Source organism: Poecilia mexicana, unplaced genomic scaffold, assembly GCF_051168715.1.
Source record: "Poecilia mexicana isolate PSO_F unplaced genomic scaffold, ASM5116871v1 scaffold_10, whole genome shotgun sequence".
NCBI lineage: Eukaryota > Metazoa > Chordata > Actinopteri > Cyprinodontiformes > Poeciliidae > Poecilia > Poecilia mexicana.
The window spans coordinates 28,747,736-28,765,339 of record NW_028263379.1 but is presented as its reverse complement, the minus strand read 5'-3'; the positions used below and the strand labels follow the sequence as shown (position 1 = coordinate 28,765,339).

The following is a 17,604-nucleotide window of genomic DNA, read 5'->3' as shown; positions in this document are numbered from 1 at the left end:
AAAACCTTTTACACACCCAAAAATAAAAAAAACCAACACAGGTTTTTTTTTTTTTTTTTTTTTTAATACTGTAGCTGAAAATATTGGTTCTTATTCTTGGGCTCTTTGGTGACATCTCGTCACATCAATATCTCACGTGCTGTGCAACTTTGCAAACAGTCTTGTAGCTGCATGAATTATTGTTACAATTTATTATTTAACAGAGAGCTTGACTGACTAAATAAAGCTCCTGTGTCCTAATCCAATCATGAATTGCAAAAAACGTACACACTTTAATCTGCACATAATTGCAAATAAAACCTATAGGCGAAATTAAAATTGCTGTCAAAACTAGATTGAACCAAACAATTCCAGTAATTCAAAGCAAATGTGTTACACAAGGACTCTCACAACCTCTAGTATACGTAGAGTTTACATAAAATACTTATTAATAACTCATATTTTAATGTTGATGATTTCACTGGCAGAATCAATGACATATAATCTGATATTATGTTTGATGGATGCACTGCATCTACTGTATATTGGAACACGCTAACACATAGATGCAATCTGCGTTATCTTAGATAACTGAGAAGGAATGAACACAAGAATCATATGAGAATCCTCCATATGGAAGAAAACATGTCAAGATACCTACATATACCCAGACTTAGTTAAGCATGCGTGAACAGATTGTCATTTTTAATGCAAAAAAACACACAAAAAAAACAATAAATTAATAAATAATGAAGCATTTTGAAAAATAAATAAACCTAAACTTAGAAATCCTTTACTTCTCAGGAAAAAAAAAAAAAAACAATAACTGCATATGCAGCAGAAAGAGAGTGCTTGTCGACTAACAAGCTGCTGCTACTGCTTGACTGACAGGAAACGAGTCCTGAGCAGATGTCCTGTCAGCTTAAACAATGGGAAGGATTTGAAAATTCCTCGGAGAAGGAGCCATGGCACGTTGGCTGCCGCAAGTGCTTCTGGGGTTCAATGAGCAAACGTGCCGGGGAAGTTAGACGAGGGACATTTACTCACAGACTGAGAAAGAGGAGCGGGAGACACAGAAACAGACCTTTAAAAAAATTATCTGTTGGAGAACACAAAAAATGAATTTCTTCAATTTCTTTCCAGCGAACTCTAAGCATAAAAAGAAGAAGAAAAAGGTTTCAGTGACTGAAGAAATGCTTTAAAATTAGTCAACACTAGAAAATGCAAGAGGCTGGTTTGGGTCTTAAGATTAAAGCGATTTACATTCATTATAATTTATTTATATATTTCATATCAGACACCCTAACTGTAAGCTTCAGAAGAAAGGAAAGGTTTATACCTAAAAGTAAACTGCATCTAGGACAAGAACATATGTTGGTACGAGAGCAGCCTGATAACTTAAAGATCAGCCTACATTTCTGTCTTCAGAGGCCGAATTTACTAAAAAACGTGAAAGAGTGAAGAAAACAAGCTGATTTACTGACAACATGCAGATGAAAGCAAAGAACCACGACATATGGTTTTTATGCTGAATTAAACCTTGAAGTCTCAAAGACTTTGCTCATTAAGTCTGAAGAATGTTTACGATAGACATTTCTGTGGATGATAACCAATGAGGTCAAAGCATTAAAACTATTCCTCCCGGATACGGTCTGATGGCATGGCCCAGGAAAAATGATAGGTGTGATTTTGATTGAACGACGACGCAGAGAGAAATGAAGTTGCTGTCCTGCCAGGTTCACATGTCAACTGCTAAACAAGAAAAAAAACGAAATCTTTGCGAGGATAATTGTTTTGAGATAGTAAAGTCCATGATTTAAAGAATTTACTGAAGCTCAAGATCAGGCATAGCGTGCATTGCAGTTGGGTCCAGCTGGTGGACAAAAGTTAACAAAAATCTGGGTTTCAACACATTTTCATTTTGAAATGTTACTTTTCCGTAGCCAACTTTCTAGATCTTTGTTGAAATATTACAGCATTTTGACCTTTCGTGTGAAAAATATTCTGTGAACGGCTTGAATAATAGTTTTATCTCTAGGTTCACCAAGTCACAATGTCACAATTTCTCTGCTTATTTTGAATCTCAATTTATTAAGACCACCTAGAAGTTTGAAAAATAGCAGTATACCAAGATACTTGTAACAAATCACTCACAGGAACCGTTTGAGGAGCACGGATGGATCCAGGTCAAGCTGAATGTAAAGATGTCTGAGTCCACAAAGTTGTGAAAGAAACCGATTCACTTTTGGGACATGTGTGAAATCAGTCAGTAAGTGGAAAAACACTTACTGACTGATGTGTAAAACATAAGGTGTGATGAGACAAATCAGATAAAGCATGTGATTTAATATAAACAGAACATTAATATAAAAATACAGATTTTTGTCCTTTAGAAAATTAAAGATGAGAAAATAGTTTGATAAATCAAAACATTTTTCCATTCTTATCCAGACCTGAAAAGTACAGAAAACCAGAGCCAGAGCCACCTCTGGTTGATCTGCTTGTGTTGTGTCGTTTTTGCTGTTTTCCGTTTATGACTTAAAAAGCAGAACGAATAGTAATTGTTTACCACAACTAAATTACTACCTTTTAACACAGCTTCACTTTTTTTTGAAAGGATTGCAAAATACTCGACTTTTATTCTGAAAGGCAGAGCCGGAAGTTGTGCTGTGCTGCGCCGCGGCTAGCTTCATGCTAGTGGGGAAAAGCACACAATCACTTCTGAAGGACGGAAAGAAACGCCGCCGTTGTCCGGAACATTTCCCCACGTTTTGTACCTGCTCAGCGCCATAAGATAAAGTCAGTAGGTAAGAAGCGAGCTGTGTCTCCGCGGCTGGATGTTATCCTCTGCGCTCCGTGGCCTGGTGTCGGTTCAGGCCGTGCTGCTGGCGCTACAACACCGAGCTGCTCGCTTTGAACACGGACTCCACACGTATGGCGCTCTTTGCCTTCGAAACGGCTCGCAAAGACCCGCGCCTGTCATGATAATTTCCCACATTTAAAGGGAAATAAACGCAGTTTCTTCGGAGGGACTTCCAGAGGAAAAACTAATGTCGAACATACACATTTTCCTACCACCGACCTTTATTTTCCTGCATCATATACAGGCCTTGGGAGAACATTTCGGGGGCGCTGGAAATGTTCTCAGAGAAAATAGTTTTCAGTTAAGGCTGTAGTTTGTTGGAGAAAAGAGTCACACGCCCCCTTTAATTCAAAACTTTGGAGGAGAAATTTAGAACACTTCTCATTTTCCTCGTTTTCTCCTCACTACAATTACTCAACGACACCCCGGTTTGTTACAAGACTGTTGCATGGGAACGTTTTAGAGGGCAGAGGCTGAAATAAAAATGACTATTTGTTGTTTACCCGGGGCTGCGTTCGTGTTTTCGCCGCTACTGTTGCCGCCGCAGTGAAAGCCTGGCCCTGCTATCATGGCTGTAATGGCTCTCAATCAAGGCGTCGCAGCACAGTGCTGTTTTGTTTTATTTAAAGAAAAGGGAAACAAAGCTACTTTTATTTATGGACAAGAACAGATTGAATTGATTCGTATTAATCTCCACTTCAATATACATTCCTGAGGCTCTTCTGGGGAATCCGGACAGCATGGCAGCAGATTTTAACAGCACATCTGCAGGTTTGATCTGTTGCGTTCATGCAGTGAATGCTTTGCATAAGAAAATTTTTTAAAAAGTGCACTAATTAAAAAAAGAAATAAAAAGGAGTAACGCATATTAAATTTTTAAGCTACCACTCAGACTTTTTGTAAAATCATCCAACTTCCTTTTAGATACAGCCTAGCACTCATTAAATCATGAAAACCACATGTAAGAGTCAGTTTTTCCCCCCTCCAATTTGGTTGTAAAACGCTTTAATGGAGATAAAAGCCACCATTCAAAAGTCAAACTTCAAAGCACCCAAATCTCTGGTGACGTCACATAAGGCAGCTGATCACAATTAATTTAACTCAATTTGTTCTTAGATTTTTGTCTTTTTTTTTCTTTTTCTTTAAAAAAAAAATCAAATTCCTTTTTCAGAAGAAGAGATCAAGCCAAAATCAATTAACAATTTTTGGAATTTTATATATATATATATACTTGTAGGTCTGCCCTGGAAATGAATTAATTCAAATGTATTCCTAACAAACTACTATAACACAGAAGAGGAAAAATAAATACTTTTGAATGCAACAGGACATGAAACAACATCTGTGTTATCTTCACTTGATCTGCAGTTTGATTTAAATGGTTTTTCTTTATTTAAATGCATAATAACTAATAAGTTACCATTTTCTGCCTGTAAGCACATCATCTAAAAGTATGTGCTCTTATGTTTTTTTTGTTTGATTTAGAAATCAGATAATAGACATATGGTTTTAGTGCATAAACATTGATAGTCTTGTAATCGTTTCACTTCCTGTTGGATTCAGAATCTCTACCTCAATGGACCCCCAACGCATATTAATGTTTTTATATTTTAATTTTCTATGTATTTTAAACCTATCACAACCAGCAGGCCAAAACAGCAGAATAATTGAAACGCCAAGAAACGTTTCACTGGTGGATCGCTACATTTCTCCTTAACCCTGATTTGTTTTTATTCTTTATTAAACTAATAAAAGTGTGTGCTGTTTATTTATTAATTGCTGCTGATTTATTTTTTAAAATAGGAAAAAATTAAAATAATTTTCTTATTTGAGTCACTGATCAACAATTGGAGCCATTTTAGTTAAAATTGGCCAAATCAGATGTTTTGTTTGCCGTCTTTTTTCACTAAAGCCATCTGATCAGCTCGGCTCTTGTACCTCTCGTGATGTCATCGGCTCCCGATCCGCTCAAATCGGAATTTGCTTGTTTTACTTTGCTAAATCCTCCAGTTGAAATCTTTACTCGATTGCTCAGCTGTGTTTGTCTTGTCCCGGTGAATGTTCGGTGTGTTATTTTGCGTGATTTAAAAAAAGAAAAGAAAATGACCACTGTATAGCATCTTTAAGAAGATGATGTTGTAAAGACTGCAAGTATGACACAGCAGTTCAGCTCCCCTACCCCCAAAACATATGTCAGTTCTTTCACACGGATGCATGGTTTTAGAAACGAGGCAGATGAAATGTGGAAGAACGCTCATGTCGAGTGCAAAACAGGCTGCATGTCGCATCATTTTCAGAAATGTGGGGGGTTGGGGGGGGTTCCTGCTGTGACACTAAACTAAAATGTAACCTGCGTCTTCCTGAGTCATGCATCTGCTGATTTACCGTCTGCGCTTTGTTGTCATTTCTGTAGCAGCGCAGAGGCTACGGTCGTGTTTCCATTCACAAAAGTGTCTCCTAAAATTCAACAGAAACGTTGATGACTTCTGGCTGCGACACATTAGAAAAGTTTTATGTCCTCCACTTAGACGATGAACGTCTACATCACCAGGCTGTTAGAAGCTCATCCATATTTCAGCCGGATCAGCCAACGTCTCCCGTCCCGCGTTTGATCCATCCGAGGCTGTGCTGAGCTAAACTTGGTGGTTCTCGCACACAGAGCGGCTCTGTTGTTTCCTCCAACTCTTCATTTCAAAGTTATTTAGCTGCCGGTTGAGCCAAAGTTTAGTTTCCGGACGTTTCTGGGGTCGCTTCTCCTCTCTGAAGGGTTTTATTTGTGATTCTGTAATACTTGTATAACTTTTTACCCTGTTTTTTTTTTTTTTTTTCTGAGTAGAGAAAGAATTTCAAATCCTACAGGAGTGTTCAGCATGCAAGCTAATCAATTAGCTATATATTTAATGACAGCAGTAACAATTGAACAGCTTGGCTGTAGACATTTACCTTTTAAAAAAAGGAAACTATTCTAAAGAACCTGAATATTGCTGACAGCGCCGGTCATGTTTATTGACACTGCTGGTAAAGATGACCACAAAACCTTATAAATAAATTTTTTAAAACAGTAGTTTATGGTCACAGAAAAAGTTTAGGAAGTTAAAACCTTTGAGCACATTTATCCAAGACGGGTCGTAATCCTGTGTTCGTAAATATTTGTTTTTTCACAAAATCACTGGTGACATAGTTACTAGCACTGCTAACAATCCCTTTATAGCAAGTTTAACTGAAACATTTCTTTTTGTTTAGCTTTTTTAGGTTAACAGTTTCTATGAAATTTGAATTAAATGTACTTAACTTTGAGTTTCCCCAGGATTTAGACAAGATGTAACACAGATAATTGTTTATTTTAGCCACGGGTCGCTAGGCTGGGAGAACATCTATAGTCCGGCTGCCATTACACACAGTGGAAAGGTAAAAAAAATCTGGCTTCTGGGCCAAATAACAAGTAAGGCTGAAACGATGAATCGTGATTAATCGATTATTGAATAAATCGTCAACTAATTTAGCAATTAAGTAATTGCTAACTGGAGTATACAGACTCAAAAAAAAGGCCATTTTGTACAAATTCCCAACATATTCAGAGCAGTAATTGAGTCAAAGCTGCACAAAAAACAAATACAGTTTGCATTTAAGATAAAAACAAGTAAATATGTTTTAGCCAAGAGGAATAACTTCAGCTTTTATTTTTCTTATTTAAAAAAGGAATTGGGATTATTTATAATATTATCTAATATTGTGTAAATCGACGTAATAATTAATTAATCAACTAAGATAATCGATAGTTGCCGCTCCAATAAACAGTCGACATTACAGTGCTGCAATCAAAGAATTAAATTGAAGGTTTTGTTCTCATGAAAACTTCCAACAAATGTGACGAATTGAAATGAGATGGATAAAAGAGAAACGTGCAGTAAAGCCATTTGTGTCATCTCACAGTGAGTGGGAATTGATTTCTTATCTCCTCTTAAAAATATTCATCATCCTTTTTTCTTTTTTTTTCCTTCTTATTGGACGACGTCCTCGTGTTTCCACCTTCACGCCCCTGATGGGTTTCTAATTGTCCTTTTCTTTTTAATCAGAGTCTCTGCGGCGCGTCGGAAGCTTTGGCAATGTCCGGACAGAGGAGAGGAGCCGCAGCACGGCTGCCCAAATGTGCCTTCTGCAAGAGCAGCCGGGACAAGGAGTGCGGCCAGCTGCTGGTGTCCGACAGCCAGAAGGTGGCAGCCCACCACAAGTGCATGGTGAGAGCAGCTCCTTGTTTTCAACTTTTACTGCCTCGCGTCCCTCCAGCGCGCGAGTCTTCTTTCCAAAACCCTCCCACCGACCCGCTCTGTATGTTAGAGAAATAAACATTACAGCCTAAATAGAGACACTATTTCTGTTTGACTCGTGTAGAAACTGACTCTATGGTTAACTCTGTACGTCTAAATATAAGCCAGGATGTCCTTCTACTCCAAAAAAAAAAAAAGAAGAAGTAAACCAAAAGCTATCTAACAAATATTTCATTTTTAAAAGAAAAGACATGAAATGTTCTGTTTCTCCTCTCTACAGCTTTTCTCTTCGGCTCTGGTTACGTCACACTCCGACAGCGAAAACATCGGAGGGTTTTCCGTCGATGATGTAAAGAAGGAGATCAAGAGGGGAAGCAAACTGGTGAGCTCCCACTTCTCGCTGTTGCATAATGGTAATCGCTGCTCCACAGAGATGCTACCTGGAAGCGGGCTTCAAGATTTCCATATTCCTCCATCCATCATCAAATTCTTCTTTTGTGTGTGTTAAATTTCATAGCAAATGTGTTCATGCTTAAATTAGCCAAGAAAAGACTCAGAGTCTTGCCATTTAAGTCTGAAGAGTGTGGGACTTTAACTTTATAAAAACGCGTAGGAACCCTGATTATTATTATTATTTTTTTTTTGCTGTTTGACGGTAGAATGGATCAGCGCTGCAGAGATTTAAATAACTTGTGCACAGGGCTCAGCGGGGACACCTCATGGGTCCAATCAGAGAGAAAAACAAACATGTGTCCAGAGATAATTTGTTCACCTCGGGGCTTGGGGGAGGCTTGGCGGAGCCATCAAAACTCAGATGTTGTTTGTTTTTATAAGTTTTGGCGTGGCTCTCCTTAACTCATGCCAACAGCATGATGCATTGCTCCCTTCTGTGTGTGAGGGGCAGGGGAGAAAACTAAGAAGGAGAAGTTGCTGAGTTGCAGTTCCTGGATGAGCAAGAGACGCACCGATCAGAGTTTTTATTAGGGCTGCACTGATTGCAGTTTTCTGACCGATCGACGATTACCGATCTTTTAAAAAGCCTAACTTACTGATTCCGATTTTGTCCGATACCTTTTTTATTATTATTTTTGTCTGAAATGTTGCTCAATTTATCAGGAAAGTTGCTGAATTGGCAACAATGGGGTGACTGTTGTTAACTGTAAATGTGCAGACATGATCTGGTCGGCCGGTTTGTCAGTCAGATCTCTCTCACGGGAGAAAAGAAAAGCACAGTGGTTGATTTTTAGACGTTTACCGAGGTTGATAACATCTGTGGATAAGATCAGCTTCACATGTAAAAATCGACCAATTATTAAAGATCATGGAAAGATCTGCATGTGAATGTTTCACATTTTTTCAAATTTTTGGATAATACATTTTTGAAAAATTTGAGTTATTCAGTCTGAACTACGGCAACACAGGAGTGGTGAAATAAAAAAAAAAAATCAAGATTTTTCAAAAATGAAATCTTTGTAAACATAAAATTCGATTAATGGATAAAATCAATTTATCGTCCCAAAAAAAAAGTAATCAACCAAAATCAGAATCGTCAGACTTTTTAAATCATCGTCGATCAGCCAGAAAACTGCAGTACGTCATTATTGTTGCTGAAAATAGACTTTCCTGACCAGCCGAACAGAAAACAATCAACCCCAGAATATTTCAAATGTGACGCCTTTTATTTTAACAACACAAATATTTGAGACCCTTTTTTTTTTGTTTCAGATGTGTAGTGACTTACTGAGCCCCTTTCTACATAAATCCAACACTTGCAAAACGTTTGGAGGCCACTGCCCTCGACATTGTTGATCCTTTACTCTCAGATTTTTAAGAAATTGAATTGTCCTTGAGAGACCAGTCATGATCGGTATTTAATTTCAATTGGGATCATCAAAGTATGTTTGAATTAGAATTTTAAGGTCAAGAAGAAAATGTTGCTGTTTTACTTTCTGCCTTCCTGTTACATTTTGGAGTGTAGCTCTCTCTTGCCCTCCTGCAGCCATAAATGAACAGCAGACATGTCTTTTCTTCTACAACAATTTCTTGTAAGTAGCTTCTTACGCCTCTTTTCATTTTCTAAATTTATTTTTAAACATCCTGCTGATGCTAAAAGTGGCTAACCTTGAGTTTTCATCCTCTTCACTGACAGCATCAACACCAAATAGTGGCATTGTCAGCCCAGCCTGTTAGCATTTAACATGGTGCGTTCAGGGACTGGGGACGAGATGTTGGGTCTCAAACAGACCGGCTGAACTGAAATCCTCTCCTGTCTCTAGCCAGTCTGTAAGATGAAGATAAACCCTCTGAACTCTGAGGAACATTACAAACCCAAACCGTCTTTTTCAAGGCTGCACTTTGAAAGGTTTTGCCACCAGCCAACATCAAACTTGGTGCAACTTTATCTGATTCCTGTAGTGATTCCTAAGCAGCAACTTTGTGTAAAACAGGATCATTCTGGAAGTTTTGTGTTCTCTGTGTTATGCTCCAACTTGTTCCTTTTTTCTCCTCTCCAAAATCTGGATTTAATCCTCGAATAACAATATGTTGACTAGCTTTCTGATGTTTGTCCAATACCATCTTTTTCTCCCTGTGAAATGCTTTTATTTTCTTTCAGAACAAGGAGTCTTGAGGTCTTACTTTTATTTTTCCACAATGAGATTTCATTTTAGAAGCTCGTCTTGGCCTTTGGTTATCAATAAGAGTTGATTTAACATCCTTGTGGAGTCAAATTTACTTGGTGGGAAAAAAATGCTGATTGCATTTATTCAGCTTCTTGACACTTCACAGGTTTTTCATATCTAAAGTCAGACTCAGTTTGTACGTTGTTCGATATCAGTGATGCTTTTCCTTTAAAGCCAAATTCCCCTTCAGGAACATAGTTTGGTATTCGAAGGTGGGCTTTCTCTGGAGAGAAATTATTCATTTAAACTTTCCGTCACTAGCTGCATTTCCATTACAAATCTTTGTCTACATTTTGCTAATGTTGAAAATTTTTTTTTGCAATTGTGATGTTTCTATTAAATAAAAAATAACCTCAAAATCACACTTTAATTAACTTGTTCACATGATAAGTCATTAAAGATCAAGGCAAGATCTGCATTGGTGTAACGAGACCTTTATAGGTGGGCGCGACTATGTAAGTGGGGCTTTGGTAAAATTGTATTTGGAAGTTGTACGGAAGAGCTTTGGAGTCGACACGTTCTGGTGGAGTCCGAAAAATAAACAAACTATGAACCACAAAGAAGACTACTTCCTGCCGTCGTCTTTGTCGCTTTCGCCAGTAGTAACAGCTGGCTGCTGATCACGTGACCACTGTGACACGAAAAGTTGCAGTTTTGTGAAATTCATCTATAACAACACGGCTGAAAAACCATGTCATCCCAGCACGACAACTTTTTACCCAAAAACAAAACTGCTCTAGCTACATGTCGGATGTTGGCTTTCGTTAAAGTCATCCTGCTTTGAGCCTCAGCCATATCTCTGCTTCCCTGCTCTTCAGATGTGCTCCTCGTGTCACCGGCCGGGCGCAACCATCGGCTGCGACGTCAAGACGTGCCGGAGGACGTATCACTATTTCTGCGCGGTGAACGACAAAGCCCAGATCAAAGAGAACCCGTCGCAGGGGATTTATCTGTGAGTTTAGTTCTGAACTTTTTATTCTTTTTCCCCCGCAGCAACATCAGCAGATTGTCATTCCTGGGGTGGGTTCACTTCACCTAATCTCGTCTTTGTGTTCGCAGCGTTTACTGTCGCAAACATCGGGATGCGTCTCAGGATGATATTCAAGGTGAACAAGAGTTCGCTCTCTGCGACATGTCGAATCGATCCAGATCTACTAGAATCTAACCGTTTTATTGGGAATGTTTCAGCGGACGCAGAAGAGGAAGGCGTGGCCAACGACTCGGACTCGTCGCCTCCGCAGAGTCGAGGCAGGGGCAGATTCGAGAAGAGCCGAGCTAAGGTGACGTCCCGCGGCCAGTCGGAAGAAACCCGTTCCACTTCCTCCTCGCAGGCTGCCGACGAGGAGAGCTCCTCCCACGTAAATGCACTCACTGGTCGAAAACCGATTTGTTTCGGTGTGCGTGAGCTCGATTCATGGTTTGACCTGTGTGCCGTGTTTCAGCGGGACAGGTCACCGCTCCGAGCCAGCCTGGGAGACGCCGGCCAGCGCTGCGGCTTCTGCCATGCAGGCGACGAGGAAAACCAAACAAGAGGCGTGCTGCACACGGATAACTCCAAGAAAGTGGCCGCACACTACAAGTGCATGGTAGGATGAGTCGTTCAGCCTCAGGCTGTGCTTACACTGCCAATAGTAGTTTTATGTGATAATATGGCGTTTCTCAATTATTTTATGTCATACCCACAGGGGGTCATCATTTTTTTTCACGTCTTCCAACTCATTTTATGGTTTTGTGTCTCAATTTCCAAGTTCAATTTAGTAATTGAACTTGGAAAGCCTGTGGTGTGCATTTCTAGACTTAATACAGTAACACATTTTAAAACAGCAAACATTGGCTACTTGTCAGCTGCTTGAACTTATTCTTATTCTAATGGTTTATAGCTCTTTAACATTTTCTGTGCAAAATTTGCAATAATATTGTTCATAACAGATGTCTATCTATCTATCTATCTATCTATCTATCTATCTATCTATCTATCTATCTATCTATCTATCTATCTATCTATCTATCTGAAGTTATAGTTTATCGGTTTTGTTGGTTTTACAAATTATTTTGAGCTTTGAAACTATTGTTTAAACGTCTGAATCTGCTTCTAAGAAAAAAACACGGACTTGCTGAAATGTTCACGTCAGATCTAGATAACTTTATCAAAAAGTTTTTAAAGACGTAATTTTTTGTCTTTATTCTGCGATAGTATAGCTATTCTCGTAATATGAGTTTGCTCTCGTATTATTATAACTTTATTCTTGTATTTTAAAAAAATATCGTAATTCGGCCGTAATACTCCATCATAATTGCTTTACTAACCTCTGTCGCCATTTTTCTTTGTTTTTCACGAGCCTCTTCATCTCTCCTGATATTTTAAAACATGCTGCCTGTATCCTCCTCCGTCAGCTCCGTTTACATCAGTGTTTCTGTCTCAGCTACTTCTATTGGCTTGAACGGCAGCCTGTTGATTAATTTGAACACTGCTGCCACCTAGTGACCGGAAGCTTATTTTTTAATCAGTCAGGTAAGAATAAAGGCTATATAATAATAAAGCCCTCCTGCTTCTGGGAGCTTAAAGGACATGATTCATGATTTTATTAACAAGTAAAGGTCCTTTTCTTTCCTCTTTACAATTATGCACCACTTTGTCAAGCATGTCAAAACCTTCTAAAACATGTTGACATTCATAGTTGAAGAAATTCAAGGAATGAGACAATGCTTTCAGGGTTCACTGCGCATTTCTCATGATCTCTGATGTGTTGCAGCTTTTCTCGTCGGGGACGGTGCAGCTGACGACTACGTCGCGCGCCGAGTTTGGCAACTTCGACGTAAAAACAGTCATCCAGGAAATCAAGAGAGGCAAAAGAATGGTGGGAACATTCATGCAAAATCAGGCTTTTGAGTTTGAAGCTGACTGCTTTGCCTGACTTACTTTAGTATTCATTTTTGTTTTGTTTTGTTTTTCCAGAAATGCACACTGTGTAGTCAGCTGGGTGCTACTATTGGGTGTGAAATTAAAGCCTGTGTGAAGACCTACCACTACCACTGTGGGCTACAGGACAAGGCAAAGTACATAGAAAACATGGCCCGCGGCATTTACAAGTGAGCTCAACATTTAATGCGACAGCAAAAGCGTCGAATGTTTTGCTTTTGAATTTTCTGTAAAATTATCAAGAGAAATTTCTGAGTGGGTTCCTAGTGAATGCAGAGTTTAGATATAAGAGGAAGGCTGATTCTTTTCATGTTTTGACCAGATTATATCAGCTTATTTCTGTCAGCATAATTTAAAAAAACCAAATACTAAAATTATTTCTTGCAAAACTCATTACTTTTTTTTTCATAAACTGGATTTTGATGTCACTTTCCCCTCCCAAAAAACTTCCCAAAATCTGCATCAAATTGATTTCAACAGACGTGCACAGCTATGATTCGTGAATGCAGATTCAAACACTGTAGGTAGTTTTACAACAATTCTGTTTTTCTTTTGTCACGGTAATAAGTGTCCTAAGTTAATAAAAAAAGATCTGAAAGCAACTTGAATGTATTTCATACCAAATGTAAATTGCTGATAGCTGTGTGAGTCTTCCTGTTTCCTGATGTGGCTCTGTATGTTTTTTAGTTACTATTTATAGTTACTACTTACATAGTACAGATGAAACACGTTTAGAGCTTTAAAACCACTTGGCCTCATCCACATCTGATTCTCAGCTATGTTTATTTCTATTTTCTTGTAAAGCAAAAAAATAGACGCTGCAAAAATAAGATCAAAACGGTTCTAAACGCTTTTGCTCTGATGATAAACAGCGTTTCTATGGTAGTTAATGAAACTTGAAGTATTGTCCTTTTTTCCCCCCCTTTTTTTGAAACGCAGCTCTTTTTGTGCTTCCGTTTCGTTCTTAGACTCTACTGCAAGAACCACAGCGGGAACGAGGAGCGGGACGAGGAGGACGAGGAGCGAGAGAACCGTAGCAGAGAGAGGGCAGCGATCGACCACGGAGGAACACCGGCGACGCAAGTAAACGGCAACTAGGTGGGGCAAAACGCACAGAAATACAAGGCGCCGCTCTGCACAGCAGAGCGTCTTTTGAGATTTTATTCCTTCAAAAAGCGCAAGTCACACACAAACAGCGACATGTGCGAAGTGTTTATTTTTGTTGTTTTTGTTGACTGAGTCACAGCTGCCGAACGAATGCATGAACTCATTCTTGAAACGGAAACATCACCAGCATGGGTTAAGGAGAAGAACTGGGTTTGTTACTTGGTGGTCCAAAAATCTGCTTTTCAGATTAAAGCAAAGTTTGCATTTCATTTGGAAATAAAGATCCCAGAGTCTGGAGAGGAAGAAGTGGAGAGGCAACGGATCCCCGTTGCTTGAAATCCAGTGTGAAATTTCCACAGTGGGCGATGATGCGGTGTCCAAGTGTTGGTCCACTCTGCTTTGTGACTGTCACAGACAGTTTACTACAATTAAACCATGAATGTCAAAGATTCTTGCCTGCCATTTTTTAATTGTTTTTTTCCATCTTGTCATTTGAGTGAGAGAGAGAAAGAGAGAGACCTTAGCTCGCTGTGAGAGGTTGAGCAGCTAAAGTTTTTCTTCAGCCTACATCCCCCAGAATCCTTTTTCTCTTTTTGCTTTATTCTTAAACTTGTTTAATTTTAGTCTATTTGCTGTGTTTTCTCTTAAAGTATGTTGTTTTTGACCTCTTTGTATATATAAGCACTTTGAGTTGTCTTCAGCTGAAATGTTGCCCTGACTGAGCATCAGCTGTACATCTTTTTTGATTAGCTGACATTTCTGTATTTAAAAAAAGGTTGTTCTTGTGTTATACTCACATTTTCTGAGGAACTTAAAACCAATAATCATCAAAGTGATCTGAAGTAAATGCTTAAAATATATCACTATGTAATGAATTTGTATAATGGACTTCATTTTTCCACCCCTTCTAATTACTAAAATAAGTTGCTAACGTGATACTTTTGTCTGTCTTGCAGGTTTGTGACGTGGAGAGAAGCTGAAGAACGTTTTTATACTAAATTTTAGCCTACTCACACAGTCATGGTCCAGGAGCTCCCTTTGGCCTCCCACGTGATTTCTCTTTTCTTTTTTTTTTTTTTATACATTTCCCAGTAAAAAGGATATAACGTTCCAACGTGCACCAGGTGTCGTCTTTATGAGAACCTGTCTGGAGTCGGCTGGGTACTTGTCGCAGATCAGTGTCACCCTGTTGAACACTGGACCTTCAGAGCGGGATGAAAAGCAGTGGGCTAATCTTTCTGCAGATTGGTCATCATGGGGTGCAGATTAAAGGCATTAGTATGAACAGATGGACTGTCACTTTTTGCCCCCTCGCGCTCTCTCATCCCCCAGATCACACGAACCACACTCATGGAAAGGCGAGACTTCTTCCTGCCTCCATTGGACTCACTTTTAAGAGGGGTCTGTTTGTTACTAGTCTTTCTGAAGTTGTGCAGTTTGATTACCTTGTTTCTGATACCATGTCTTAAGAAGTACTCTTCATGTTAGCCTTTCTTTCTTGATAATGTAATATTTTGCTACTGTACTCCCGATCATCAGTACTTTTGAATATCCGGATTTCAGACAGTGACGAGCTTTGCCAGCATGCACTTGGATTTTTCCCACTGTTAAAGGTGGTGTTTATTTTCGTTCTGTTTTTTTTTTTATCTGGTTGCTAAAGGAGCAAGACCTAAAGGTCTTTAGGGGAAGGCGGGCGGACCTTGTTTTGGTGTACTGTTTACTTGTAACTCAAATGTATTCATGGATGATTGGAATAGAAAATATTTTGTTTTACACATTGTCGGCTGAGCCGGGTCTTCATTTTCAGTCTTTGTACAGTTTCCTAGGAAAATGGCCGCTGCACCACCATATTTCTGTACACTACAGTAGTCAATCAATCAATCAAATTTTATTTGTATAGCACATTTCAGCAGCAAGGCATTTCAAAGTGCTTTACATGATTTTCAAAACATCGTTTGACAAGGAAACAGTGAGAAAGAAAAATGAAAAGAAAGTAAAAAGAAAGGATGAAATCGTTAAAAAGATTAAAAACATCAAATACGTTGAAAGCATTAATTGCCATAAGCAACTCTAAACAGGTGGGTTTTAAGCTGAGATTTAAAGGCACCCAGTGTTTCAGCTGTTTTACAGTTTTCTGGAAGTTTGTTCCAAATCCGTGGTGCATAGAAACTGAATGCTGCTTCTCCTCGTTTGGTTCTGGTTCTGGGGATGCAGAGCAGATCAGAACCAGAAGATCTGAGGGGTCTAGACCAGGGGTGGCCAAGTCCAGTCCTCGAGAGCCGCCATCCTGCAAGTTTCAGATGCATTCCTGCTTCAACACACCTGAATCAAATGACTGGCTCGTTATCAGGCCTCTGTAGAGCTGATCCCGGTCTGTTGGAGGAAGGATACTTCTAAAACTTGCAGGATGGTGGCTCTCGAGGACTGGACTTGGCCACCCCTGGTCTAGACGGTTGGTACAGCAATAACAGATCTTGAATAACAGTGTAACTATTTCTCGCATCCTAATGTGAAAGCTGAACATTTAAGAGTTTATAGTGTACCACTTTTTACACTGCATTCCTCAACTTTTGATAAATATATGAATATAGTTAGCACAAAGAGTTTTAATGATTATATCCAAAAGTCAAGGTTTTTCTGCAAGGTCCTAAACAAAACCAAATCTTGAAGTTCATTATCTTAATTTTAGGCATTAAAAAAATCTTAATTATACCAAAATCTTCCACACCAGACCTTAACGGTGACAGATTATGCGTTTTTGAACAGGTTATGATTGATCTATGGGCTACACAAAACATGTTCATCACATATTTTTGTACAAAATAATTCTTAGATAATGAGATTGAAATGTCTTCAGGCGTCTTGTCATTTTAAATCCAAATAAGCTGCTGTTGGTCACGCCCCTCCAACTCAACGTTTACACTCGCTCGTGAAAACATCTGCAAACAGACGCGCAACTGTACAACCGTACATCTTTGAAAAGCAAAAGCGGCGCCTACTGCACAACCAACTGGCATGCAGCAAGTGGTTTCTGAATGGTAAGTCAACAAAATTCGTCATTTCCAGCAGCCGTTGTGCAGTGGTAAAACCAGCTGACCAAATGCGCTGGAATTCTGCTTGGGTTGCTATGAGGCTCCACAATCAGAATGTTTTTAAAAATTTCCAGACACCAAAAGCAAAGCTATTATAAGCTCGCACACACAGATTTTATTGTCAAAAAACCGCTGCGAATAGTTTGTTTTTTTGGGCTGTTTTTTAGAAGCAGTTGAGACCCAAATTTAAGTACAAAAATACATAATGGATCCCTTTAAATTCGAGTTATGGCTTAAATTTTCCATTTTTTAATTATTAATTTTTACCTTGATTTGTAACTGATGCAGGAATTATGGTCTTTTTGCATTGACAAACTACAAACCTTTGGGAAACAAGTTCTGGTAGAGTTTACCTCGTGGCTTTTGCCTTTTTAATGACTAATTTTAAGTGTTATTTTAATAAAATGAGACAATTACACATCACACAAAACATGACAAATGGATTTGAAAAATTTGTAGCTTACAGCTTAAAAGAAAATTATGTTTAAATGGAGAGCGGTGAGGATGAACAAATTCACTCTGAAACTACTATTGGCACTTTAATCATGGAAATATGAAAAAACCTTGGTTTTGAAGGTGTCCTCGACAACCAAATGGACATGGAAACTTGGACTAAGAATGAGGAAGTTCCCTCTAAGATCACAACTACAGATTTGACAAAGACATCAAAAGAATTTCACGGTTCCTGATAAAA

At 38.8% G+C, this 17,604-nt stretch overlaps 1 protein-coding gene across 1 annotated transcript; it reads left to right on the top strand.

Annotated features, from left to right (window-relative positions):
• Nucleotides 1-2,624: 2,624 nt before the first annotated feature.
• Nucleotides 2,625-15,596, top strand: phf6 (PHD finger protein 6). The gene is made up of 11 exons (XM_014986884.2): nt 2,625-2,786; nt 6,919-7,080; nt 7,391-7,492; nt 10,610-10,743; nt 10,851-10,897; nt 10,980-11,149; nt 11,234-11,377; nt 12,545-12,649; nt 12,748-12,881; nt 13,680-13,809; nt 14,775-15,596. The coding sequence occupies exons 2-10, from the start codon at nt 6,949-6,951 to the stop codon at nt 13,807-13,809; spliced, it is 1,098 nt and encodes a 365-aa protein (XP_014842370.1). The 5' UTR covers nt 2,625-2,786; nt 6,919-6,948; the 3' UTR covers nt 14,775-15,596.
• Nucleotides 15,597-17,604: the final 2,008 nt, after the last annotated feature.